Source organism: Carya illinoinensis, chromosome 13 (genome assembly GCF_018687715.1).
Source record: "Carya illinoinensis cultivar Pawnee chromosome 13, C.illinoinensisPawnee_v1, whole genome shotgun sequence".
NCBI classification, from domain to species: domain Eukaryota; kingdom Viridiplantae; phylum Streptophyta; class Magnoliopsida; order Fagales; family Juglandaceae; genus Carya; species Carya illinoinensis.
This window is the reverse complement of record NC_056764.1, coordinates 27769237-27796895: the sequence shown is the minus strand read 5'-3', so window position 1 is coordinate 27796895 and position 27659 is coordinate 27769237. Positions and strand designations below refer to the sequence as shown.

General features: G+C 35.6%; 2 protein-coding genes across 6 annotated transcripts; both read left to right on the top strand.

The window, feature by feature from the left end:
* Positions 1-1184: 1184 nt before the first annotated feature.
* Positions 1185-11297, top strand: LOC122292134 (DNA repair protein RAD5A). Of its 2 annotated transcripts, XM_043100355.1 has the most exons (20): positions 1187-2001; positions 2084-2217; positions 2449-2584; positions 2764-2817; positions 2891-3037; positions 3118-3269; positions 3351-3435; positions 3532-3801; positions 3969-4115; positions 4226-4381; positions 5189-5256; positions 6019-6141; positions 6206-6305; positions 6652-6764; positions 7960-8238; positions 8351-8551; positions 9589-9682; positions 9790-9861; positions 10276-10374; positions 10578-11297. In XM_043100355.1, the coding sequence occupies exons 1-20, from the start codon at positions 1438-1440 to the stop codon at positions 10698-10700; spliced, it is 3117 nt and encodes a 1038-aa protein (XP_042956289.1). In that variant the 5' UTR covers positions 1187-1437; the 3' UTR covers positions 10701-11297. The 2 variants fall into 2 exon arrangements, with proteins under 2 accessions (XP_042956290.1, XP_042956289.1); XM_043100356.1 differs by lacking the exons at positions 9589-9682; positions 9790-9861; positions 10276-10374; positions 10578-11297 and having other exon boundaries at positions 1185-2001; positions 7960-8234; positions 8351-8493.
* An 11211-nt stretch (positions 11298-22508) lies between these two features.
* Positions 22509-27028, top strand: LOC122293030. 4 transcript variants are annotated; one of them, XM_043101643.1, is made up of 4 exons: positions 22509-22660; positions 22883-22972; positions 25064-25176; positions 26647-27028. In XM_043101643.1, the coding sequence occupies exons 2-4, from the start codon at positions 22885-22887 to the stop codon at positions 26758-26760; spliced, it is 315 nt and encodes a 104-aa protein (XP_042957577.1). In that variant the 5' UTR covers positions 22509-22660; positions 22883-22884; the 3' UTR covers positions 26761-27028. The 4 variants fall into 4 exon arrangements, with proteins under 4 accessions (XP_042957577.1, XP_042957575.1, XP_042957578.1 ...); XM_043101641.1 differs by having other exon boundaries at positions 25058-25176; XM_043101644.1 differs by having other exon boundaries at positions 22537-22660; positions 22878-22972.
* The last annotated feature ends 631 nt before the right edge of the window (positions 27029-27659 follow it).

Sequence of the window (27659 nt, the reverse complement as noted above, 5' to 3'; positions counted from 1 at the left end):
AGTTGATTTAGGAGCCATAGATCTTCCTGAATTAACTTTGTTCGTGCCGGAAGCAGAAACAAAGCCACTGGAAGTACTGGAGCTTCCCTTGCTAGCTAAAGCCACGATCTCCCTTGCCTTGTCGGCCTGAAAGTCTATGGTGGAAGAAACTCCATGGGTTGCGCATTTGAAGGAGCCACAAAGTTCTGTCTAAAAGCCTCGGTTGAATTGATCTCCAATTTTGTTAATAAATCTTTAGTGGTTGCCGCCGAAAGAGATCTTTCTGGATTTTCTTTGGGTTTCGGTTTCCGAGTGATTCCAAGGCTGAGATCTTTGAGATTTCCTCTCTCCGATTCCTTGCTGGATCCAGATCGAAAAGAGAAAGCAGAGTGCTTTCAGAGCTTTCCGAGGCCTTCATCCGGGTGGGGACCAGCGATGGTGATGAGAGGGCCGGAGAGCGATCCATGAGAACAATCTAATCTTTGGGGGAGAATCGGGACCGTATGAATCGTGCACAGAGCTGTCCACACCATTGATTTGGGGGTTGAGCTTCTTCATCCAGCCAGCATGTGGTCGAAGGACTGATTCTCCATCATGAGCACTATAATAGTTCTGATCGGACTCGTATCAGAGCTAACAGGCATCGTTATTTTCCCGTTTGGCCTTGGAGAGGCCGGAGATCTTATGCTGAGAGAGACAACTCGTGCTGATAACGTGTTATAAAATCATGAAAATAGATAGAGAAATTCAAAGATACAGAGAAAGCTCAGAGAGGTTGAGAGAGAATGAGAGGAGATTCTCTTATTGATCTGTTATCAAACTTATCTCTTTCTTAAAGAATTCAACGATATATATAGACGTATAAAGGGGGACTATGCTAGCTCACTATGCTAGCACTATGTACTATACATATGTCGGCCAGTTCACTATGCTAGTACTATGCACTATGCATTTGACGACTAGATAAATGTGGTCATCCAATTCAACATGGTTTACAACATATATTAAATATTTTCACTATTATTTATTATTTTATTATTAATTTTTATCTATTTATTTTATTATTATTAATTTTTATTTTATTATTATTTTTTTCCCACTATTCACTATTATTTGTAACTTTTCTCATCAGTTAATGTATCCGAGCACAGCGTTACATTATTATTTGTATTGATTACTTTATTATATTAGTCGCTCTCCCATTGGCGGAAAGAGATGGCGGGAAATAGAACGCGTCACATCACTCACCTCCTCTCCAAGTTTTCACACCCCATCCCCGCCATTTCTATACCCCTCTCTACTTTCCCTTTCGAAATCTCGTTATCTTACGGCGCATTTTAGCAGCAGCTTCACTCCTCCAGCGTCTCTCTATCACTCTGAAACTTCGCAATCCCAAACCGTACGAGTGAAAGCAGGTTTAGGGTTCGAATTAGGTTTTTCGTTCTTCGCAAACATCAGATGGGGAATAAGGTCACAGACGAGCTGTTATCATCCGTCCGATCGATCTTCGGCTCGGAATATTCCGACATGGACATAATCAGAGCCCTACACATGGCCAACAACGACGTCACGGCCGCGATTAACATAATCTTCGACACGCCAAATTTCAAATCCAAAGTATTGCCAGCCGTTTCCAAAAACCCCCAACCTTCTCGCCTCAATTCGGCCCCGGGGGCCAGCACGAACCCGAAGCAAAACGGTGGCGAGAACCGGAGTTTTCAATCTCTGGGGCACGTAGCAAATGCTGCCGATTGCGCTAGTGAAGGCGAGGGTTTTGTTGAGGACGTGAGAGGGAGAAAGAGCTCGGTTGGGAGCGAGTGGTGGTTCGTGGGATCCGGTGAGATTTCGGGGTTGTCCACGTGTAAAGGGAGGAGACTGAAGCCTGGTGATGTTGTGGCGTTCACGTTTCCCTTGAAAAGTGGTTCTAGTTCGCCTTCACCGGGAAAGGCTTTCTCTAAGGGACGGCAGCAAGCTGCGGCTTGTTCGGAGATTGTGAGGTTCTCTACTAAAGAATCCGGAGAGGTAACGTGCAAAATGGTAATTAGAGAGAAATCGTTTGATGACTTGTAAACGTGAATCTGGTTTGCTGTAATTGTTGTGGCAGATTGGTCGAATACCTAACGAATGGGCACGGTGTCTTTTGCCGCTTGTGAGAGATAAGAAGGTCAAGGTTGAGGGTTGTTGTAAATTTGCTCCTGATGTTTTGGGCATTATGGATACCATTATTTTGTCAATCAGGTATATAACAATATTAGCTTTATCATGGTTCATAAGTGCTTCTGAAATAAAAATTGTCCTTCAAAGACGCATGGCTTGGTTTACCAAAAATTCGATGACAAGGCATGACTGGTTACCGTAATGCGGGTTGTATTGATTGCATTTGGCCCCCCTTTGGAGTGTTTCTTTATAATGTGCGATACAGTTAGCGCGTACGGTAGTTGATGAATTAACAATTTGTCATCACTCCAGTGTATATATCAATAGCTCTATGTTCCGTAAGCATCACCAGACCTCATTCAAGGCAGCCAGCGATGCTGCCGAGGGATCAGTGATTCATCCTCTCCCAACGTTGTTCCGGTTGTTAGGACTGGCTCCATTTAAGCAGGTAATTTTGTGTTACTAGACTTGTTTCTCTTTTCTTCTACATGTTTATTGTTCTGGGCTGATCATAGAAGTGGCTTGTGCTGCTGAAGTTGCAAATGTGAGTTTGGACATTTATCTTTCTGAGCTTTTCTCCTAAATTTGTGGCGTAATATGTATTTGTCATTGATTTGTTGTAATTAGGCAGACTTCACTCCTGGCGACCTGTACAAGAGGAAGCGCCCTTTAGACCCCGAGGTTTGTATAGATCAAGCAATTATTTCCTAATTATCTTCCTGGTGAAGTTTAGAGTGTAATCTTGTGTTAGCAGGATATTTCTGGTCTTCATGCTTCGTTGTTACTTGTTAACAAGTATAAGAATCCTTCTCAAAAAGGAAACGAAGTTGAAAGTGAGGATTCAGTTTCGGATGTTGAAGTTGACAACATTGTTGGTGTTGGAAATAGCTCCGAGTTAGAGGTATTGTTACTTGAGGATTTTGAATTTTTTTGGAGCCATCTTATAGAAGGTGAAATTACTAAAAAGGTGTTGTGTTATAGGAAATGGATCCCCCTTGTACTCTTCAGTGTGAACTTCGACCCTACCAAAAGCAGGCCCTTCATTGGATGATTAAGCTGGAGAAGGGACAACATATGGATGAGGCAGCAACAACACTTCATCCATGTTGGGAGGCCTATCATCTTGCGGACAAGTACATATTAGATTATTATATAATCTGATTCTTTCTACTTATGCCAAGATTGCATGTTAATCTAGCCGTTTGTATATCTAGGAGGGAGCTAGTTGTTTATTTGAATGCATTTTCAGGCGATGCTACAACAGAATTTCCAAGCACACTTCAAATGGCCAGAGGAGGAGTATGTCCCTGGATGGCTTGTACCTCATTATATTTTAATTCCCACCCATACTTTTTATATTTTCCTCAGATTATTGACTTTAACATGCATCTGAAGATTTTGGCAGATGCAATGGGGCTTGGGAAGACCATTATGACCATATCCCTGCTTCTTGCTCATTCAGAAAGAGGTGGAATATCAGATGGTCAGTCCATGAGTCAGCCTTCAAGTGAAGGTAGTGAAGTCAGCAAGTTAGACCACCAGCCGGATTGCCTGAAGAAGGCAAGAAGATTTTCAGGTTTTGATAAATTGATGAAGCGAAAGAATGGTCTTGTAGCTGGTGGAAATTTGATTGTTTGTCCTATGACGCTGCTAGGCCAGTGGAAGGTATCTGTGCTGCAATTCCTATTTACTGTATGTAGTTTTGCATACTTGTAGCAAGCGAATTTTTGAAATTTGTTAGTTCCCAAATTTTATGAAGTTTTGTAGTTCCATATGCATATTTGTCTGCTTTTCTGTTGAGAGTCAGTCCAGACAGTTTGGTGTATTGTCAGGCGGAGATTGAAACTCATGCACAACCAGGGTCTCTGTCTCTTTATGTTCATTATGGACAAAGTAGACCAAAGGATGCAAGAACTCTAACTCAGAGTGATGTTGTAATTACCACATATGGAGTGTTAGCCTCAGAATTTTCGGCAGAGGTAATTGACAGGCTTGTTTTATATGGTTGAAGTTTACTGAGCACTTTTGTGGCATTTCTTTGTACAAGATAAACTAATGCATCTTTTCTATGTATCTATTTTGTTTTTAGAATACTGAAGACAGTTTCAGTCTTTACTCAGTTCGATGGTTTAGAGTGATTCTTGATGAGGCACATACCATAAAATCCTCTAAAAGCCAAATTTCTATGGCTGCTGCTGCTCTAGTTGCTGATCGCCGTTGGTGTCTCACTGGCACTCCTATCCAGGTAAAATGTTTTAAGGAAACTATTGTAAACCGAAAAAGGATCTTCATCTTTATTGTGAATGAATGTTACTACCTGCTGGGTGTCCTCTCTCTCTCTCAAGCCCCTCGGCACCCTCTTTTTGGCAACCAAATGAAAAATATTACTGTTATTGCTTTCTCCCCTATATCTGAAGGAAAAATGAACCACCAAGCATGTTTGCTAATATGTAAATTTTGCCGTGTCCCTCAATCTGATGGTTCTATTATGCAATAGATGGCATATTATATTTGTAAACTTCCATTATTTGATTAATCTATATTTTCTATTTTTCAGTTTACAAGTCGATGGGTTTGTCTAATTTTGTATGGGGTGTTTGAGGCCTAACTGCTAAATTTTGCACGTCTGATGCCATGCTTTTAACATTTATCCTCTGTGCACAGTGCAATTTACCTACTGAAGGCATATGGGCACAAGGGATGTATAAAAGATTTGTTGAGCCTTTTCTTTTACTTACCACTTGGCAAGAGATTTTTCTAATATTTAACATGTAATCTAGAGGAATGGGGCTGGACATGATAACTTATGCTTCTGACATACCCATGCATATAAACCGAGTATTTCGACATTGGTGTGGTTTTGTGTCCTATGTTGAGGTGATCCATGTGCACTTGCGTATGTTTTATGTATATCATTAAGTTCCATGTCTTTGAAGCTAGACCTTGCAGGTTGGATGCTTCTATCTTGGAGTTCGTAAGTTTTGGTTATTTGTGTATGGTGGTTATTTCATGTTATGTTTTCTGATATATATATGTAACTTTTCCATCACAGAACAACCTGGAGGACATTTACAGTCTTCTTAGGTTTTTGAAGGTGGAACCATGGGGAACTTGGGTGTGGTAAGTTTTGCCTCCATTTTTAGTGTATAATAAAGTATTGTAATCTTAGATTCCCAAAGTTGGTTATGGCTGTTTCTTAATTTTGTGTAATTTCTGTTTGAAACCTCACTGTGGATGAATTTTGTTTTTTGGTTCACACATGTAGGTGACAGTGCCTTGAGGTTCAATATTCAGTTTTAAGTGATTTTGTTAATACGGATAAAAAAAGTGATTTTGTTAAACCTCAGATTTTTTTATTTAATTATTATATGTAAAGGCAATTTTGGCTATGATGAAGAATTACCATTTTTTAAAGTATCAAGTCTATTGATAAGCTTTCTAGAATTTGGAGAAGGTGCTCTTCTGTAGTTTGGGCAAGAAAGGATTCTTTTTCATGATTATGAGATGAACATGATAATCAAAGCCTTTAATAAATTTATTTTTTGGCAAAGCTGAAAGGAGATTTGTTGTATTCTGCTTAAATAGTGAGCCTTTCAACTTATGGCTTACAATATTAATTTAGTCATATGAGGCAATATGTTCCTGGAGTCTAATAATAGTTTATGAGTGTATGACTGTCTGTGTGCTTACGTGTGCTTTTTATATGTTTAAGCGGATACCCTTTCTAACTTCCTATTAGTTGATATAGCATGATTGTTGGTGTGTGCAGGCGTGCATGCATTCTATATGTTCAAGTGCATGCTCTTTCTAGTTTCTTATTTTCTCCTCCTAGTGAGTTGATATATCATGAATATTGTGAGTTGGTTTATCTGGATATTCTAGGTGGAACAAACTTATTCAGAAGCCATTTGAGGAGGGTGATGAGAGGGGGTTGAAGTTGGTCCAGTCCATTTTAAAGCCAATCATGTTAAGGAGGACAAAATTTAGTACTGATCGAGAAGGCCGGTGAGTAATATCATTCTATATTCACATTATGTATTTTGCCCTTAAACTCATTGTATGTTTGCAGGCCTATTCTCGTTCTTCCTCCAGCTGATATTCAGGTTGTATATTGTGAACTCAACGAAACCGAAAAAGACTTCTATGAGGCCCTGTTTAAAAGATCTAAGGTATCTTCTCATTGTTGTGATTGACCATCATTACCCAGTGCTGGTCCCACTTAAGTGGACTCTCTGGAGCAGTGGCCTAGCTATGATTCTACCTCCAACATTCCTGTGTGATTGGCCACTCTAAGACTAGAAACTGCATACTTGCACTTTTGCTTTTCTTTGTTTTTTTGCTTATCTGCTTGTTATTGAACTAAAGTTATCTTCTATTGTCAGGAAATAAAAAAGTTTTGTTTGATACATATTGAATAATTAGCAATGGACTAGATGGGAAAAAAAAACTTTCTTTTTGGATAAGTAGATGGGAAAACAAAACTAAAAGTAACATGTTGATGTGAAATCCCTTCAGGTGAAGTTTGATCAATTTGTTGAGCAAGGACGGGTTCTTCATAATTATGCTTCCATATTGGAGTTACTTTTACGCCTTCGCCAATGTTGCGATCATCCATTTCTTGTGATGAGGTATGTAACATTCCTTCCCCAACTACGCTGTATCTTATTTGAATAGTTTTAATCTTATTTCATTTCTTGCCCTGCCACGGTTTTCTGGTAAGGCAGAGAAGTGCCCTCAAGCCAAATATTGATGGGTTTTCATAAATGCCATTTTAAGGGATTAGATAGTCTAACAAGGAATTTTGACCATCTTTTCTAGTTGAATGGGGATATTGATCTAATAACAGGTCAAGATGTACAGAAGTATGCGACAAGACAATATGATCCCTCAAAAGATGTTACAACAAAACTCTGGGATGTTGATTGAAAAAGAATAGTCTGCAGTTTTTTTACTGAAATTTTTTGTTCACAAGTTTCCACCATTTTTATGATTTTTTTACATTTAAAAGGTGCTCCCCTCGATCTCTACATTTTGGCTGAACAAGTAACCTGATCTTATTAGTCCCATCATTATTATTAAAGGAACTCGTGTCTGATTTTGTGTATGCACGTATTGTCCACCCACCAATTTATATATGTATGTTTGTATGGATCTTTTGTTGGGCGCACTATTTTAACATCATTAATGAGGCCTCACTCATTCTTTATACATAGGTGAGATCAGTTGTAGTTTAGAACTGTTCAAATAAAACTATAAACAATATCGATAGGCATCTTTTAAGTTTGGTCTAAACTAATTTCAGATATTTTTTATACTTGAGTTTGAATTGTTGATAATACTGTGCATGTGAACAAAATTTGAGTACATATTTATCAATGCAAAATTAAACTTGTATTGGATTTTTTATTTTCATTTTTTTTAAATATTGAAAATGAGTCTGTCCCTTAAAATTGATAGCGTTGCCTTATCATAGTTTTGCCATTAAATAACGTGTGCGCAAAATATTAGTTCATTGGCAGGAAGGTGAGGATCATTTTTTAAGTTGGAATTTTTCATTTACAATAGTAATGGTTTTGGTATGCTGGACAAACATACAGGAGCTGAGATAGATATTTGCTGAATTATTTGTTCTTTCTGGTAATTATATATTATAGATATGTACTTATAAAAAAGATATACTTTATATATGTCACTAAATTATTAGTTTCTCTTGAAATGCTCCAAATATTCTGATTTGACAAGATTATAATTGTATGTATGTTTTATATGTCTTTAAAGAATTTTCAAACTATGATTTCTTATGGGTTGCTTTGATTTGTTCAGTCGAGGTGATACACAAGAGTATTCTGATTTGAATAAACTTGCTAGACGATTCCTCAAAAGCAGCCTTAGTGCTCAGGAAGGGGAAGCTAAAGATGTGCCTTCACGTGCTTATGTTCAAGAGGTTGTGGAAGAGTTACGTAAAGGGGAACAAGGAGAATGTCCGATATGTCTTGAAGCATTTGAAGATGCAGTATTGACACCTTGTGCACACCGCTTATGCCGGGAATGCCTATTGGCAAGTTGGCGAAATGCTGCGTCTGGCTTATGTCCTGTTTGTAGGTACCTACAAGTTGTGACAACATCTAGTTTTGGATTCTCATCTTTTTCTATTTTCTTGTAAGGATCCCTTTATTTATGAAATTTACACAATAAATAAATATTTCCTTTACAGGAAAACTGTTAGTAGGCAAGAACTTATTACGGCCCCAACTAACAATCGCTTCCAGATTGACGTTGAGAAAAATTGGGTGGAGTCATCCAAAGTTGTCGTTCTCTTGCATGAACTTGAGAATCTTCGCTTGTCAGGCTCTAAGAGTATCGTATTCAGCCAGTGGACTGCCTTTCTTGATCTCCTGCAGATTCCTCTTTCTCGGTAAAAATCCTAGCTACATAGAGAAGTTGAATGAACCCATTTGGTTGTGTGAGAACAGTTGAGCATCATGCTGTTTCTCCTGTTAATATATCTTTTATATAAAACTGAGCATACACTCTTCACCATACCAAAATAATGTGCAGTACTTGCGGCCTGACAGGCCTTGACAGGGCTGTTTTCTCTCTTTCTTTTTTTTTTTGCTCTTAAATTTTTTCCTCTCTGAAAAAGGAATGGTTTTACCACTAAAGGAAACATGTAGCTGTGTGCCTTAATTGAACTTTGGAAAGCTAAACTGTCGTGGCATGCTTTGTATCTGTTCTTTATTTGTGATACCCCCATATGATAAGATTGAGGGTAGGTGGTGTATGGAATCCCAAAAGGACTAGTCAATGATACAATTGGAGCCCCATTGGGACCTTATAAAGAGCAAGAACTTCTCATTCCCAAGCAATGTGGGATCCCATACGCCATCTACTCTCAATCTTATCATATGGGGGTATCACAAGATCTTTATAAGGTTCCAATAGGGCTCCAATTGTATCATTGGCTAGTCTCTTTGGAGTATAGGCCATGTGGATTGGGCCGTTATAAATGGTATCAGAGCCCATCTCAACCAGAAATATGGGACTTGAGCCATGCCACCTACAACAGACAAGTCCGACGAGGACGTCGAGAATTTAAAGGGGGTAGATTATGATACCCTCATATAATAAGATTGAGGGTAGGTGGTGTATGGGATCTCACATTGCTTGGGAATGAGAATTTCTTGCTCTTTATAAGGTTCCAATGGAGCTCCAATTGTATTATTGACTAGTCCTTTTGGAGTATAGACTATGTGGATTGGGTCTTCCATTGGGGCATTACATTATTCTTTCTTTTATTATGTCTTGGGTGCATGTCTTGGCCTCGTTAATCTTTCTCCTGAAAATTTGAGCGACTTCACAATACATAATGTAGTTCACGTTTCTATCAGGATCAGTTATTGTTAAATTGTCATACATCAAATCAATATTTAAATAGTTTTCATCTCTTTACAGGAGTAATATCCCCTATGCCCGTCTGGATGGGACTTTAAATCAACAGCAGCGTGAGAAAGTGTTAAAGCAATTTTCAGAAGATAGCAACATTCTGGTTTCTGAATTGTCAATTCCTTATTTTTCTTTCTTTTGTTCAGCTGGTGGAGTTTATAGTCTAACTAATGGTATGGGTTAATTATTGGTGCTTGGTTTGTTGCTTAGGTTTTGTTGATGTCACTGAAAGCTGGTGGAGTTGGAATAAATCTAACAGCAGCTTCAAATGCTTTTGTCTTGGTATGCTAAAAAGACTAAACTTCCCGCTTTTAGATTCTGAGGCGGTATGTTGCATGAAATAGCAAAAAGCATTTGCATCGTTGCATCTTATGTTATAAGCAGTAACTTTCAGCTTTGGGTGGCAGCAGCAAGTTCCTGCTAAATTTTAGATAAGGTTACGGGGGGATTCTGTACCTTGTAAGACTTTATGAGCATTGAGGCTGATTATTACTTAGGAGGATTATAGCCTTTTTATTCTGAAAAAATTGAAGGTGCTTGAAAAAAGGGTCACTTGCATGTGTACATTTGAGCCAATATACGTTGCATTAGTTTTCCCGTTTTTATTCCCCATTTCTATATGTTCAATAGTGATTTGGGTAAGTGATCTTTGCCTTAGTAAACTTGGTGTTTATGACCTACTCAACATTCCTGTAGGATCCATGGTGGAACCCAGCTGTAGAGGAGCAAGCCGTCATGCGCATTCATCGCATTGGACAAACAAAAAAAGTGATGATCAAACGGTTCATTGTGAAGGTCTCTCTTAAAACATTTTCAGTGGATATGTTAAAATTATCCAGAAAATTTTCAATGGAATTGGAGGTGCAATTGACCTCCTTCCCTGTGCTTTAGGGATGGATAAATTGCAATCACATTGTTTTTATTACCAATTATGTGATTTTTCCCTGCTCCTAATTTGGATGTATTTCTGAGCTCCTGTAATTGCTCTTGGATGGCAGGGAACTGTTGAGGAAAGAATGGAAGCAGTGCAAGCACGGAAGCAGCGGATGATTTCTGGTGCTTTGACTGATCAAGAGGTTCGAACTGCGCGTATTGAGGAATTAAAAATGCTTTTTACTTAGATCACTGCAGAGAGGCAGCCGTTTCCTCACATGATGTATATAGATGAGAAATCTCTCTGGCTTTAGGAGCACTTGAGGTCAAGATGTTTATGACCGGAGAGACTGAGGTGCTTCTCATGTGACACAGGAGATTGAAGGAAATTGAGTTGAGGCTATTTATTTAAGCCAAAACACTTCAATTCTTGCAGGGTAAATTGGAGGCTGCTGAGAGTTTTTGGCTAAGCAATTTCCTTGTATTCTCATGTACATCTGTGGTTTTACTGAAGTGGTGGCTAATTTGGGGAATACAGAACCGTCTTGTTTGGCATCCGTTTCGAGTTAGTTCAGTTCTATAAAGGTTCAAGGCGAAATCGCTTGGTGCAATGCACATCAATTGGGAGCATCTTTAACGTGCTCAAGAGGGGGGATAGTATTTATTGAAATGTAATTTTAAATTGTTAGATTTACCATTTTTGTAGTTTACTGAACGATTAATGTGCTCGTAACGATTAATGTACATAATGATGGAATAGTGAATCTAGCGGTTATCTTTTGTAGCCATCATTCTTTGAAATTGTATCAAATTATTTGATAATTATTTGTTATATTTCTCATCTATCCGCAAATCGTTTGATACAATAGAAAGAGATAAAAGAATAATTAAAAGGGAAATGAGTATCATTTTATTATTTAGATTGTGAAATGTGCTATGACATAGGTTTTTATTACCTATTTACCTAAAAATTATTATTATTTATTACTTTGTAATTCCATAGCCTTTTTTTTTTTTTTTTTTTTGGGAAATCAAGGTGAACATTTCATTCCACAAACAAACTGATTACCACTTGTTTAAGACCACTTGTTTAATACAGTGAGGAATAAACGCAGGATCAAACACATCTACAGCACTATTAAAGGCATCCTTGGCTAGCAGATGAGCAGTTATATTTTAGAACTATGTGAATAGAGTAAAATAGTCTATAAATACTAATTAAATTGTTTGAGTTAAGATGTTTTTATTGAGTTTTAAAAAATGAGAGAAAAAGGTTTGTTGAACTCAAGATTTCAAGTTTCATGTGATTATAAATCTACACATGGATTTTGATGATAACAAATGAATTCAAAGAATAAAGAAGTCTCAAGCTCAAGTTGTCTACACAATGGAGTCAAGCACATCAAGGAAACAAGCATGAGCAAGAAGGGAACAAGTTCACATTAAAATTATAGAGTAATGTTGTAAATCTCTTCAAAATTCGAAATTAGGATTAATGCTCAAAATTAATATTTTATCATAAAGCATTAAAATACATTTTCCACATGTGCATGAATATTTTTGAAAATTAAATTTGAAAATTTTGAAAGATGATTGATTGTCATCTTTTGCATGTGCATGCCTTGATTAAAGGGTTGAACTTTGAAAATATTAAAGATGATTGATTGTCATCTTTCACATGTGCATGTTTTATTTGAATATTTTCAAAAGTGATTGATGCTTTTTTAGACTTATACAAAAAGTAAAAGATTAGGTTTGAATTTTTTGAAAATGAAAGTGTGCTCATTTTGTCATATGCCAAAAGTAAAAGATTATGTTTGATTTTTTTGAAAAAGTGAATGATGTTGTCTTTGACAATTGAGAAAGAAGAACCTTTTATTTGAATTTTTTGAAAAAGTGAATGATGTTGTCTTTGACAATTGAAAAAGAAGAACCTTTTATTTGAATTTTTTGAAAAAGTGAATGATGTTGTCTTTGACATGTGAATTTTTTTAAATTTGAATATGAAGTCTCATATGCCTATAAATAGATCATTTGAGAGCTTCACATTCACAACACCAAGAGCATACAACATTCATTCAAAGCTTTCATTCTCTCTTCTCTAAACATTGAGCCTTAATCCCTGTTCATTTTGAGAGATATAGCTTGCGCTGTATTGTTCTTATTTCACTCGTTGAGGAGTGTTTTCTGATAACCTACCCACTATCAGCTTTTGTATCAGAAAAAGGGTGTGTATAACCCTTGTGTGTGTAGAAAGTATTCTACACAGGGAATAGTTGAATCACCACGTGTAAGGTGATTGCAAGTGTAGAGGGTGTTCTACACGGATCCTTTGTAGCGGTGTTGTTCAAAGGTGTAATAGGTTTCTATCTCCACCTGAAGGAGGTTGAATAGTGAATTTGGGAATCCTCAAGGGGTAGCTTGAGGCGAGGACGTAGGCAGTGGGGCCGAACCTCGTTAACATACTGAGTTTGCTTCTCTCTTACCCTTACTCCTTATATTTATTGTTATTTCATATTTTGTTTATATTTTATATTATATATTTGATTTATAATTGTTATTTTTTTTAATACAACTCAATTCACCCCCCCTCTTGTGTTAGTCATCTGGGCAACAATTGGTATCAGAGCTAAGAGCTCTATTATAAGATTAACTATCTTTTGAGTTAAGATCTTATGGCTAACATTGCAGCTTCATTTGGTGAAGGTCAATCTAGTAGTCGGCCTCCACTCTTTTGTGGAGATAATTACTCATTCTGGAAAGTTAGAATGAGAATATTTCTTCAAGCTCAAGGTAGAGAAATATGGAAATGTATTGTAAATGGACCTTATATTCCAACAAAAGTGGTTGGTGGAGTAAAGGTCAAAAAGGAAGAAGAAGAGTTTGATCGTGAAGACGATAGACTTTATACTTTAAATTTAACTGCTATGAATTTATTATATAATGCTCTTAATGGAAATGAGTTTAATAGAATAATGAATTGCGCTACGGCAAAGGAAATTTGGGATAACTTGGAAGTAACTTATGAAGGAACTTCGCAAGTCAAGGAATCAAAAATTTATATTCTTACTCATGAATATGAAATGTTTAATATGAATGATGATGAATCTATTTCTAGTATGCACACTCGTTTTACTAACATCATAAACAGCTTGACAGCTCTTGGCAAAGTTTATTCCAAGGTGGAGATAGTAAGAAAAATTCTCAACTCTTTACCAAAACGTTGGGAATCAAAAGTTACAGCGATTCTTGAAGCTAGAGATCTCAAGAAGCTCGAAGTCAATGAACTCATCGGGTCACTTATCACCCATGAGTACACATTGAAAAGAGGAGAAGAAGAAGGAAAGCCAAAGAAGAGCTTAGCACTTAAAGCTGTTCCTCATGAAAGTGAAAGTGATGAAGATGAGGAAAATGACGATAAAGATGAAGAAGTTGCGATGATAACAAGAAGAATTCAGAGGTTCTTGAAGAAAAATAGAACTCCTCCGAGGAAATCTTTCAAAAAGTTTTCCAAGAAAGATTCAGGTAAAAACGACACTTTAATTTGTTATAAATGCAATAAACCTGGTCATATCAAGCCAGATTGTCCTCTGCTAAAGAAAGATCGAAACAAGGGCAAGAAAGCAATGAAAGCTACATGGGATGATGATTCAAGTAGCTCAGATAGTGAAGCAAGCAATGAAGAATCAGCAAATCTTTGTCTTATGGCTAAAGATGACATTGAGGTAACAAATCTTGATAATATTGAAAATCCTTCATATGAAGAATTGCAAAATGTTTTAGAAGAGATTTATGAGGAATTTGAAAAATTGGGTATCAAGTATACTGCTTTGAAAAAGAAAAATTATTCTTTAACAAACGAAATTGAAATTTTAAGAAAAGAAAGTATCATTTTGAAAGATGAAAATCTTGAATTGAATAAGAAGAAAACCGATTTAGAAAATATTGTTGAAAACTTTACGAATGGAAAAAGAAATTTTGAAAAACTTCTTGGTAGTCAAAGATGTGTTTTTGACAAGGCAGGTTTGGGATATATGCCAAAACAAAAATACAAACCTTATAAAAATTTCTTTGATAATCATTCTACCTCAAAGACTAATATTCAAAATTCTTTTCATAAAAATAATTTTGTCAAAAAAGGATATTATTATAATCATTCAAGTTTTTCATATATGTCACATGCTATTTGTAATTTTTGTAATAGAAATGGTCATAATTATCATACTTGTCCTATTAAAAGAAATCATACAATGACTATTAGGGCCATATGGGTACCTAAAAATCTTGTTTCTTCTAATACTAATAAATAAAGGACCCAAAGAACTTGGGTACCAAGAAAAATCATTTTAATTGTTTTTATAGGTATGCATGAAGTCATCCACAAGCAAAAATAAGTGGTTTTTAGATAGTGGATGTTCAAGACACATGACGGGAGACAAGACTAAGTTCTTTGATCTTAGATCTAAAGAAGAAGGACACGTGACATTTGGAGACAACTCGAAAGGGAAGATCGTGGGAATAGGTAAAATTGGTAATGAATCTTCTCTCATAATTGAAGATGTTCTACTTGTTGAAGGTTTAAAACATAATCTTTTGAGCATAAGTCAATTATGTGATAAAGGATTTACAGTTACTTTTAAAATGGATAAATGCATTATTTTGAATGATCATGATTGTAATATTTGTTTTATTGCTTTTAGAAACAATAATGTTTATACAATTGATTTTGAAGAAATTACCTCACAAGATGCTATTTGCTTGTCAGCTCAAAATGAAACTAGTTGGTTATGGCATAGAAGATTAGGTCATGCCAACATGGAACTTATTTCCAAACTTTCAAAAAATGATCTTGTGAGAGGTTTACCAAAAACATATTTTCTTAAAGACAAAATTTGTGATGCATGTCAATTTGGTAAACAAACAAAAACTTCTTTTAAAACTAAGAAACATATTTCCACTACTAGACCATTGCAACTGATACACATGGATCTTTTTGGACCAAATAGAGTTGCAAGTCTAGGAGGAAAATATTATGCATTTGTTATTGTTGATGATTTCTCTAGATATACTTGGGCCATCTTTCTTGCTCATAAAGATGAGGCACATAATGCCTTTACCAAGTTATGCAAGAGAATTCAAAATGAAAAGGGCTATATTATTTCAAGTATCCGAAGTGATAGGGGAAAAGAATTTGTTAATAAAAATATTGAAACATTTTGTGATGAAAACGGTTTTATTCATAATTTTTCTGCTCCTCGAACTCCTCAACAAAATGGGGTAGTAGAGAGGAAAAATAGATCTCTTCAAGAGATGGCAAGAACAATGCTCAATGAGAACAACTTGCCTAGTTATTTTTGGGCCGAAGCGGTAAGTACTGCATGTTATGTTATAAATAGAGTTATGTTAAGGTCTAAATTAGATAAAACCCCCTATGAGCTTTGGAATGAGAAAAAGCCCAACATTGGTTACTTTCATGTATTTGGATGTAAATGTTTTATTTTGAATGACAGAGATAATTTAGGCAAGTTTGATGCAAAATCTGATGAAGGTATTTTTCTCGGGTATTCTACTAATAGTAAAGCTTATAGAGTATTCAACAAAAAGACTTTAACTGTACAAGAATCTATGCATGTAGTATTTGATGAATCTAATTCTCCACTCTCCAAGAAATCTATTGATGAAGAAATAGAAGGTATAAATAACACAGAAAGTCTCAATCTCAACAAAGAGAAAGCAATAGAGGAAGTTCAACATGGAGCCATCAGGAAAGATCATCAAAATTTAATACAAGATGCAACCAAACAGTGGAAATTTGTGAAAGATCATCCAGTGGAACAAATTTTGGGAGAACCTTCACAAGGTGTAAGTACTCGATCATCTCTTAGAAATATTTGTAATCATACTGCTTTTCTATCTCAAATTGAACCCAAAAATATTGATGACGCACTTCTTGATGAATCTTGGATTCTAGCTATGCAAGAAGAGTTGAATCAATTTGAAAGAAATGATGTTTGGACACTTGTTCCTAGACCCAAAAATTATACTATTATTGGAACAAAATGGGTTTTTAGAAACAAGAAAGATGAGTCTGGAGTCATTACTAGAAATAAGGCTCGACTTGTAGCCCAAGGTTTTAATCAAGAAGAAGGAATCGATTATGATGAGACATATGCACCTGTCGCAAGATTAGAAGCTATTCGAATGCTACTTGCATATGCTTGTTATAAAGATTTCAAACTTTTTCAAATGGATGTTAAAAGTGCTTTCTTAAATGGTTTTATAAATGAAGAGGTATATGTTGAGCAACCTCCAGGTTTTGAAAATCATATTTCCCCAAATCATGTTTTCAAACTCACAAAAGCACTATATGGACTTAAACAAGCTCCTAGAGCTTGGTACGAGAGACTCAGTGGTTTCTTGATTGAAAAAGGTTTTTCAAGAGGAAAAATCGACACAACTCTTTTCATTAAATATGAAAATGATGATATTCTTTTGATTCAGATTTATGTTGATGATATAATATTCGGTGCTACTAATGAAAATATGTGTCAAGTTTTTGCTAAGACTATGCAGGAAGAATTTGAGATGAGCATGATGGGTGAACTTACATTCTTTCTCGGATTGCAAATTAAGCAAGCAAAAAGTGGGACATTCATCAATCAATCAAAATATATTAAGGAATTACTGAAGAAGTTTGGGATGGAAAATGCTAAGGAAATTGGAACACCAATGAGCCCATCAACTAAACTTGATAAAGATGAATCCGGTAAGCCAGTTGACTCGAAGATATATCGAGGTATGATTGGTAGCTTATTATATTTAACAGCCAGTAGACCAGATATTATGTTTAGTGTGTGCTTATGTGCACGTTTTCAATCATCTCCAAAAGAATCACATTTAATTGCAGTTAAGCGCATTCTTAGATATCTTAGTGGTACAATTAACCTAGGGTTATGGTACCCTAAGCACACATCTTTCGATCTAATCAGCTACACAGATGCAGATTATGCTGGCTGTAAAATAGATCGAAAAAGCACTAGTGGAGCATGCCATTTCTTAGGTCATGCATTAGTTTCCTGGTTTAGTAAAAAACAAAATTCTGTTGCACTATCTACTGCTGAGGCAGAATATATTGCTGCGGGTAGTTGTTGTGCTCAAGTTCTCTACATGAAGCAACAACTTGAAGATTTTAAACTCATGTATAATCACATTCCAATCAAATGTGATAATACAAGTGCTATAAATCTTTCAAAGAACCCAATACAACATTCTAGAACTAAGCATATTGAAATAAGGTATCATTTTCTTCGAGATCATGTGCAAAAAGGTGATATAATGTTAGAGTTCACAAACACACACGATCAGTTAGCAGATATTTTCACAAAACCTTTACCAGAAGATAGATTATGTATGATCAGAAGAGAAATAGGTATGATGCATGCTATGAATATCTCTTAAAAGATAGACCAGAGTCAATAAAAATAGAGATAGATTTTTTTTAATACTTTTACATAAATTTGAGATTCTTAGCCTCATGTTTGAGACGCTCATTCTCTTCATACAATATCATGTCATTCTTATTCATGGGAACCGGCAAGCGGAATGAAGAATCTAATAAAGATTTCAATTGTTTATTCTTCTGCCGAATGATTCCTTCCCTTGTGTGAGACTCTTGAACAATTTGTTGAAGTACAACAATTTGTTCTTTGAGCTTTTCAACTTCGTGATTTTTGGCTTGTAGCCGCTGAGAAAAAGCCACAATAGAGGAAGAGTAGCGAGTCCCAAGACTCACCAAGTCATAAATAGCATCAGAATCTGACTTATTAGTCAGATTATTATTTTCTTGCTGCAACATGGCACCAATGGTAGCTGCAGAAAGAACAGGAGGTTGAGATGCAGAATGCCTCATGGATGGATCTAGAGAAATGTTAGAAGAATGAGCCATTGAGAAAAGAATAGAAGGCTTAAAACGAGAATGCTGAAGGAATGCAAATGAGTTATAGAGATGAGATGAAAACTTGATGCGGATTAGATGAACTTCAGGACTGATTTTATAGAGATAGCATAAAGAATAAGACAAACTATTTTCTCTTCAAATCTTATTTAGTCAAAAGAAATACAAGATATGCTGGACACACATTGTCAAAAGTTTTCTTACTAAGCCAGCGAGATTAACAGTAGATTGTCCCTATTTTTCTAGTAAACGATGAACCTCTGCTGTTATCTGCTGATGTTGACCTTGTATCTGAACCCTTTCTCGTTCCAGCTCTTCTATTCGTGGTTGCAGATCATGAGCATACCAATCTGCAAATTTTTTCAACTCTTGGTTTTCTTGCTTTAGCCTTTTATTCTCACTATCCTTATTAGCAAGCTTCTGTCGTAACTCAGATATTTGCATGTTAAGATGATCAATCTCACTCACCCTCGCCATTAACCTTCGAGACATGATCGTAACAGAGGCGGCATATTGATTACTGAGCATTCTTGATTCTGCAATAATCTCAGAATCAGCCTTACTAGAAAAACGGTTCACTGCTCCTATCATGGTATTGACGGCCTCAGGAGAGAAGATTGATGATTGATGCGTCAAGGGTTCCTGATTCAAGTCTGGAACATTAGTGGAAGAGAATTGCTCAGCCATTCTATCGTTGTGGAAAAACAGAACTCAGGTCAAGAAGTGATTATTTTTTTGGCATCCGATAGATGAAAATGATCATTTTTTTATAGAAACTCGGAGCCTTCAATCCCGTTTGTCAACAACATCAGGCGATTGTTTAAATCTTCAGCCGTATTAAATTCATAGAGTTAGGCCTCGAGGCTTTGCAGCACTTGTCGGGTCACGGACGGCTCCATTTTTCAACTATCTACAGTGACTATTAAACGCATCGTTTTCTTCAGTCCATTTTCTTGTTGCGGATCCTTTTTAATGATGCCAAAAGGGGGAGAAGTGTTAGACTAGAACATTAACATTGTTTAAATTGCTAAACTTGTTATATATGCTTGGAATTATATTTATACTTTTGCTTGAAAAACTAACGCATATTTTCAGGGGGAGCTTAAGTATTAATATAGGTTTTAAGTTCTATCAAATATTTGTCATCATCAAAAAGGGGGAGATTGTTGAACTCAAGATTTCAAGTTTCATGTGATTATAAATCTACACATGGATTTTGATGATAACAAATGAATTCAAAGAATAAAGAAGTCTCAAGCTCAAGTTGTCTACACAATGGAGTCAAGCACATCAAGGAAACAAGCATGAGCAAGAAGGGAACAAGTTCACATTAAAATTATAGAGTAATGTTGTAAATCTCTTCAAAATTCGAAATTAGGATTAATGCTCAAAATTAATATTTTATCATAAAGCATTAAAATACATTTTCCACATGTGCATGAATATTTTTGAAAATTAAATTTGAAAATTTTGAAAGATGATTGATTGTCATCTTTTGCATGTGCATGCCTTGATTAAAGGGTTGAACTTTGAAAATATTAAAGATGATTGATTGTCATCTTTCACATGTGCATGTTTTATTTGAATATTTTCAAAAGTGATTGATGCTTTTTTAGACTTATACAAAAAGTAAAAGATTAGGTTTGAATTTTTTGAAAATGAAAGTGTGCTCATTTTGTCATATGCCAAAAGTAAAAGATTAGGTTTGATTTTTTTGAAAAAGTGAATGATGTTGTCTTTGACAATTGAGAAAGAAGAACCTTTTATTTGAATTTTTTGAAAAAGTGAATGATGTTGTCTTTGACAATTGAAAAAGAAGAACCTTTTATTTGAATTTTTTGAAAAAGTGAATGATGTTGTCTTTGACATGTGAATCTTTTTAAATTTGAATATGAAGTCTCATATGCCTATAAATAGATCATTTGAGAGCTTCACATTCACAACACCAAGAGCATACAACATTCATTCAAAGCTTTCATTCTCTCTTCTCTAAACATTGAGCCTTAATCCCTGTTCATTTTGAGAGATATAGCTTGCGCTGTATTGTTCTTATTTCACTCGTTGAGGAGTGTTTTCTGATAACCTACCCACTATCAGCTTTTGTATCAGAAAAAGGGTGTGTATAACCCTTGTGTGTGTAGAAAGTATTCTACACAGGGAATAGTTGAATCACCACGTGTAAGGTGATTGCAAGTGTAGAGGGTGTTCTACACGGATCCTTTGTAGCGGTGTTGTTCAAAGGTGTAATAGGTTTCTATCTCCACCTGAAGGAGGTTGAATAGTGAATTTGGGAATCCTCAAGGGGTAGCTTGAGGCGAGGACGTAGGCAGTGGGGCCGAACCTCGTTAACATACTGAGTTTGCTTCTCTCTTACCCTTACTCCTTATATTTATTGTTATTTCATATTTTGTTTATATTTTATATTATATATTTGATTTATAATTGTTATTTTTTTTAATACAACTCAATTCACCCCCCCTCTTGTGTTAGTCATCTGGGCAACAAGGTTGAATATAAATATTATAAAATTAAAAATTATTTGAATATAAGTTTTTAATATAATTTTTATTTTAAAGTTTAAAACATTGTATTGATTTTTATGTTTTGTTTTGAAGTTTGTAAAAATTGTAATTATTAGATAAAAAGTTGAATATTTGAAATTGAAAAGTGTTTAGTATTTGAATGATGTTTGAGAATGAATTGTAAAAAGTTTTGAGAAATTTTCATTAAATCTCATTATTCGAAAATTGCCTTTTAAGTCTTTTTGAAAATTTAGGAACCATTTTCAAAGGAGAAAACCTTAAAATAAAAGGCATATATATTATGACAGGATCAACGTGTAAAATACGCTTGTCTAGTTGGATAAAATGATTATTTAAAAAATATATATATTTCATAAGAAAAAGTTAATTTTAATTAATAATTTATGGCATAGGGGAAAAAATGTGAATTCTAATAAATAATCTTTATGTTATATAAAATAAGAAAATTTATATAGAAGACAAGTGTTACACATGTTATATAAAAATAAGAGATACATTATACATCAGTTAATATTTATTCCACACCCCACTAACTTGAATTTTTTAATGTTAAACCCATCACGATGATACAAACCAATTTCTCTCATTATGTCTCTCTCCTCAAGCCATTTCTCTCTCATTCTCTCTTATTTTTTGCCACCACCCTCCCTTCCTGTATGTTCTCCCCCCCCCCCCCCCCCCTCCCCAATTTTTTTTTTCGTCTCTCTACCCCTCTCAATCCCTCTCTCTCACAAGAAATAAATCTCAGAATTTTTCTCTCCCAACCAGCTTATCTCTACCGCCATTGTGGGATAGTGGAGATGGAAGAAGGCATGCAGTGTTTTTGTGGCTCATGACATGAATGAGGATTGAGGATGAGATGCTCTGTTACCTCGAGCTCGGAGGAAAAGACAATTGCATTGTATCCATGATTAATTTAATTTGCTAACAAATTGAATTAAAGAATGTATAGTCTTTTCACATCCAAATATTATTTATGAATCATTCATTCTAATTATCCTTTTTTTTTAATATCATTTTTCTTCATTTAATATTATTTTTATTAAATAGATTCTATTTAATTTTAAATATTATTAAATATTTTTAATGAATTAGAAATAGAATTCTATCACAGAATAAAATAAATAAATAAATAAATCTAAGAATAAATAAATATTAATTATAAATCAATATTATTAAAATGATATTTATATGAAATATTGAATATAAAAAAATAAAATAATAAATTAAATAGGATAAGTAGGATAGAAACTTCTGTAGGCATCCTAATTCCTAAACAATCTAATTGTTTAGTGTATTTTAAATCATAGCGTGCAACTGACAATACCTTTTGGGAGGAATGTCATCTCATATGAGTCACTGACATCTATTATGACCTTTGCAAACTGGTGTAATTCGAACCACATTTCGAAGCTAACAAACGGAATTAACGAAAAATAAAAATTGTTAATAGAAAATAATAAAAACTTTTAAAACAATAATTTATGTTTATAGTCACTTTTTATATATAAAGATATAGATATAAAGTTTGGGCCCATGGACCAAACTTGTGTACTGGATCATGGGAAGGCGCCCGTTGGACTGTTAAATTAGAAACACCGATTTTGGGGCCAACCAGCTACGTCCCCATTATTAAACCCTCGTGTCTCAGATTCAGAGCTTCAATGGCTTCCACTCTTGGGATCCGAGTCTGACTCCAATCCTGCAAAAGGTATATATTATTCTAACAGTTCTTATTTTCCTTCATTTTCTATCTATATTCAGTTTTAGTTTGTTTGGTTTCTGGGAAAGCTTAGACAAAATTGATGAAGGCTTGGATGAAGTTTGACTTCAGTCCACTTTATATTAAAAAAAAAGTTTGAATTCAGTCGGTTTGGTAGAGAATTTTTTTTAATGGTCGAAAACCGTAACTCTAACTCATAACTTAGCACAGATATGTCTTCGGAGACCGAGGCCTCATCGGGTCCTCCGACCCAGCGCTTATCCTGCACCACCTGCTTCGACGCCCTATGGTTTTGCTACTGTACGCGCTTTCGTTTCGATCCTCCTCATCCTTTGCATTTTTCGATTTCCATTCTTCATTCCTATCCTGCATTACAATCCAATTGCATTATCCAGAACATTCTAAAACTGAACTCTTATGTATAGAAGATCATCTGCCATATATTGTATCTCTCTCTCTCTCTCTCTCACACACACACACACACACACTAACTACTCATCATTGCTGTTAGAACAGTGGACCTTACGCACCTATCCTGCAAAAAAGAAAATAGGCCAGCAGAGCTTGCCAACAATGGTTGGCGGGGGAATGCTTCAACACTAAAGTTAGATTGAATTGTTTTTTTTTAGCAAATTGAATCAATGTAAAATGTCTAGAGAGATTTTGTGAGACTGAGACTTCCTTTTTACAGTCCTTAGCATGGACCAGGTGTCTTTCCCTATGATCTGTATCTGGTGGGATGCCGTCTGTTTTCTGCTTGCCTTTAGCCTCTTCACCATTCTTTCCTGGGCATCTGGGGGCTTTTCCTATGTGCAGAGTCATTCTTTGGTTTTTGGGCCACATCTCTTCGGTCCTGGGCCCATAGTTGCTCACGGCCGCTGAGCTGAGGACCTATACAATTTCCATGAGAAAAGCATTATCTTATTCATATTCCAATAAAAAAAAAAATTAGATACCAAAATCATTGGTGTTTTTTGGGATTTCTTATTGTTATATTCTTTTTATTATTATTTTAATCGGCATATTCTTTTTTAATTGGGATGAGCCTTGAGCCATAGAATATTAATTTGGAGAGCTATCTAAATCTCAAGTCTATTGTATTCAATGTTCTTCCATTTGTTTACTAGTCTATCTAAATGATTTGTTCTGGGAGAATCCCTTGGGGTAGGGTCAAGTGGTAAGGCTTTGATCTTGGGGGTATATTTCTCTTAGGTTTAAAATCTGAACCCTTAGCTGCAAACAATTTCTCGGGGCCACATTGGTGAAAAGCTGATGATTTACTTGATCCGTGTGATGTGGGCATATTACACGGGTCCGGGGTTTAACCAGGGAAAAGTCATGTTTTGTTTTCATGGTCCCCAGGGCTTTTGTCATCAATAGAATATTTGTTTCAGGTGAAGGAAATTGCTGCACCATTAAGCATAATGATTAATTATCCCTTTATTTTGTATATAAATCTGAAATTGCGTTTTCCTTGAAATTTTTTGAAATGAATAATTCTTCTTGCATTTGTATTTTTCTTCTTATTCACCAAACTACTTTGGTTTTTCTCTCTTGTGCAGTTGATGTGTTCATTGTCTTTTTATACAATTCCTTTGCATCCTTCTTCCTTACTTCTACATGGAGATTGTTGTACACATTATGTTTAGCCCCACTCACCATATATTTTTTAACTGTCTGTCGGTCTTTCATTCATTTATATGTTTCCTACTTTACCTTAATCATGTCATTTTCCCAGCTTTGTAACGGATTTGCTTTTGGACAGCCATTTTTTAAGTTTTGGCCTTTCCATTTTCAAGAAATCTGTCCCTTATATGTTCAACCATTTAAACTCACACATCTTTAGTTTCTTCACGATTTTCTCATGGTACATCTGCAGCATTCTTTATTTCCCTCTTATGATTTTCCTTTTAACAAATGCTACTAAAATACTTATAAAAAAATTGCTACTAAATTTAAGCTTTTCTGGACCCCCAATTTACTTCTTTGCATGTATATCTTCTTGTTATAATTTACTCATCTTAAGAGTTATTGCCACTATTTCATGTCATGGGGTTTTGCTCTTCTCTTGGGTAAGGTTGTGATTCTTGCTTGTTCAACATTCTACTTGACTCCAAAATGTTCAATGGTCATCCTCTTTTCTGAAGCACAAGTTTACCGTTTCATAAACAAATGCCATTGCTAACCTTTTATGAGCCTCTCTCCAGCCCTGTTTCAGTTAGCTTATATTTGCTATTTTGTATCCTTCACTGCCATTTTATATGGCCATCTCATGAGGCATAGAGAAAAAATATTGCCTAATCCTTTACTTCCATTTATGCCTTCTGATTTTCTTGTATTTATAGAAATATATTATGAATTTGATAGGAATTTATGTTATGGCAGCACCAGTTCATCAGATGCAGCAGTATTATAGGCTTGGCGTCCTTGATAACTGTTCAGAGAAATGGAATGCTGTTTTGGATTGTCTAAATCTTAAGACAAAACGATCTGCAGAGGTGCAGGTTTGTTTTTCTAACTTCACTCGCTTGTGGGTTTTTTAAGATATTTATGTGCATCACTTCATGCTTGTTAACACAACAGACAATGCCGCATTCTAGTCCTCTATATATACTTTAGGGAAAAATAAGAAGAAGGAAATGTGATATTTATAATGAAATAAAATTCAGAATGCAATTATTTTTATATAGTGGAATAAATTACTTCTCGTCTGTAGAAGGTTAAATGATTCTATACTCTCCTACTTTAACTAAAGGCTTCTAAGTTATAGATATTGATTTCCTAGGTTGTGTGGGAGGAGCATCTACCCATTGGGGTGCAGCTTAAGAGGGCAGACTTAGGATGAGTTGTAGACTCGAACATCCTAAGTTCTATTTTGCACTGTTTTTCCTGGATTATCTGTTACACGATTCTGGTGGGTGGAGTCATGTATCTGAGGTTTACTTCCCAGGGCTGGATTTGAAGGGTCCTACCTTGGAGGTTTGACATCATTGAAAAAAGGCTGGGTTGATAACTTAATACGTTTTTTCTTTAGAGAGCTTTAATTATGTTTGGAGACGCATTCAAGTGTTCTATTATAAATACAGTAATTTGATTGACACAACGAATATAAGACATGTTAAGTACATAGATTCTGCAATGCCCTGATACGTTTCATTTGTAATTGAGTTTCAAAGTTTAAGAGCTTACATGTGAAATCATAATCATACACAGGAAGAGAGAGAGAGAGAGAGAGAGAGAGAGAGAGAGAGAGAGAGAGAGAGAGAGAGAGAGAGAGAGAGAGAGAGAGAGAGAGAGAGAGAGAGAAGGGGGGGGTTTAAATTTTGATAGTTTTTTAGTGGGTACTCTAGTGGACATGTTTGTTAACACCCCTGGTACCCTTCTAATTGCTAATGCCCTTGTTACCCTTCAAATTGCCATCTGTCCAATTTTCATGCTTCCCATTTAAATAGATTTTTGCAAGGCGCATGTAGCAAGGGCATCCTTCTGTCCTTTGCTGATAGATATCACATGTATGTGTTTGTCATATTATGTCTGTTCTGGGGAGGAGAGAGAAAGAGGGGGGGGGGGGGGGGGGGTGTTTACAATTACCATGGGAAAGCTCTATTAGATGTGGTTGTAAACATGCCTGATATATATTGTGACTGACTCACTGTGTGGATCTCCCTCAAATTCTTGCCGTTATATGCCTGGAACAGCCCTGTCTTGAAGGACCCATCCATCTATTACCTCATATTTTCATACTCAATTCGTACCAGGAACTAGTGCATCTTATTGTAAGAGTTTTAACTACCGCACTTGTAATCCTGCTTTTCACTTGGTGGGGGTTTTTCCCCCTTTTTTGAGTTAGGGAATTTGGTTAAATGGGGCATTTAATTTTCATTTTTTGGGTGGTTAGGAAGACTTCAAGTTTATTTTGGCCTATAAATGTCTCTGTACTCATGCGTGTAACAAGAAGAACACTCTGAATGCAGGAAATTCTAGAAACTCGTGAGAAAGCCAAGCCCCACATCTGGACTTTCCGAACACAAGAAGCAGCATCATCTAACTGGAAAGAACAATTCGGACATTTGGATGAAATGGAGTGACAGATCGAATTCCACATGCACAATTTTGGTACTCCATTTTTTCAACTATACCCTGAATGTCTGGTGATTTGAAAACAAAATGATTTAGATAAGAAAGGGAAGAGACCGTTTATCATAAATCACATTTTTTTTTTCTATTTCACCTGGTTCTTTATAAGCGAATTATTTTCCTAGTTGTAGTTTTTGTTGATTAAGAATTATATACTTGTTTGGGCTCAAGAGTTGAATAGCTCATGTCAATTCAAAGTCCTTCCCTTCTTTCAAATAACTCTGGAAATTCATGTCCATATTAAGAAAATAAACAAATTTAGGAAACTTTCTTAAATTCTCTCTACATTTCAAAAAAGGAAAAAAAAAAAAAAACGAAATATGATTATAATATCTCTAATATCTAGAATAAAGAGTAATTTTTAAGTTTGTTGGCTGGAGGGTGTTTATTTAACTTTCGGTGAGCATTAGCTGCATTACGGATTATGAAGGAAAAGAATTCGGGTACAAAACAAAACTAGAAACGATGGAGAATGAGAATCGATCGAATTGACCGAAGTGACGTGCAGACTCATGACGAGGGTTGGGAGTAAAAGTTAACCAGGCCCGCTTCGCCTGAAATGGGGGGTGAGCTGCTCGATCGCCCGTTTCAATGGGTTGTTCAATATATTTAGTTAGCGGATGGGGCCTGGGTGTACACACCTACGTGGGTTTCACCTGCCCGTCTACTAGACCAGATATTTGACTTATAAAACAACCTAAAATGGTTTTTCTTCCTTCTAGTCGCTTTCCCTTCTTCTTCTAGACTTGTTTACACCTCCTTTCTTCTTCCTTTACTTTTCTTTATTCTCTTTTTCTTCAGTCTCCTTATTATTTCTTGGCGAACTAAAACTCGCGTTAGGTTGTGGGTC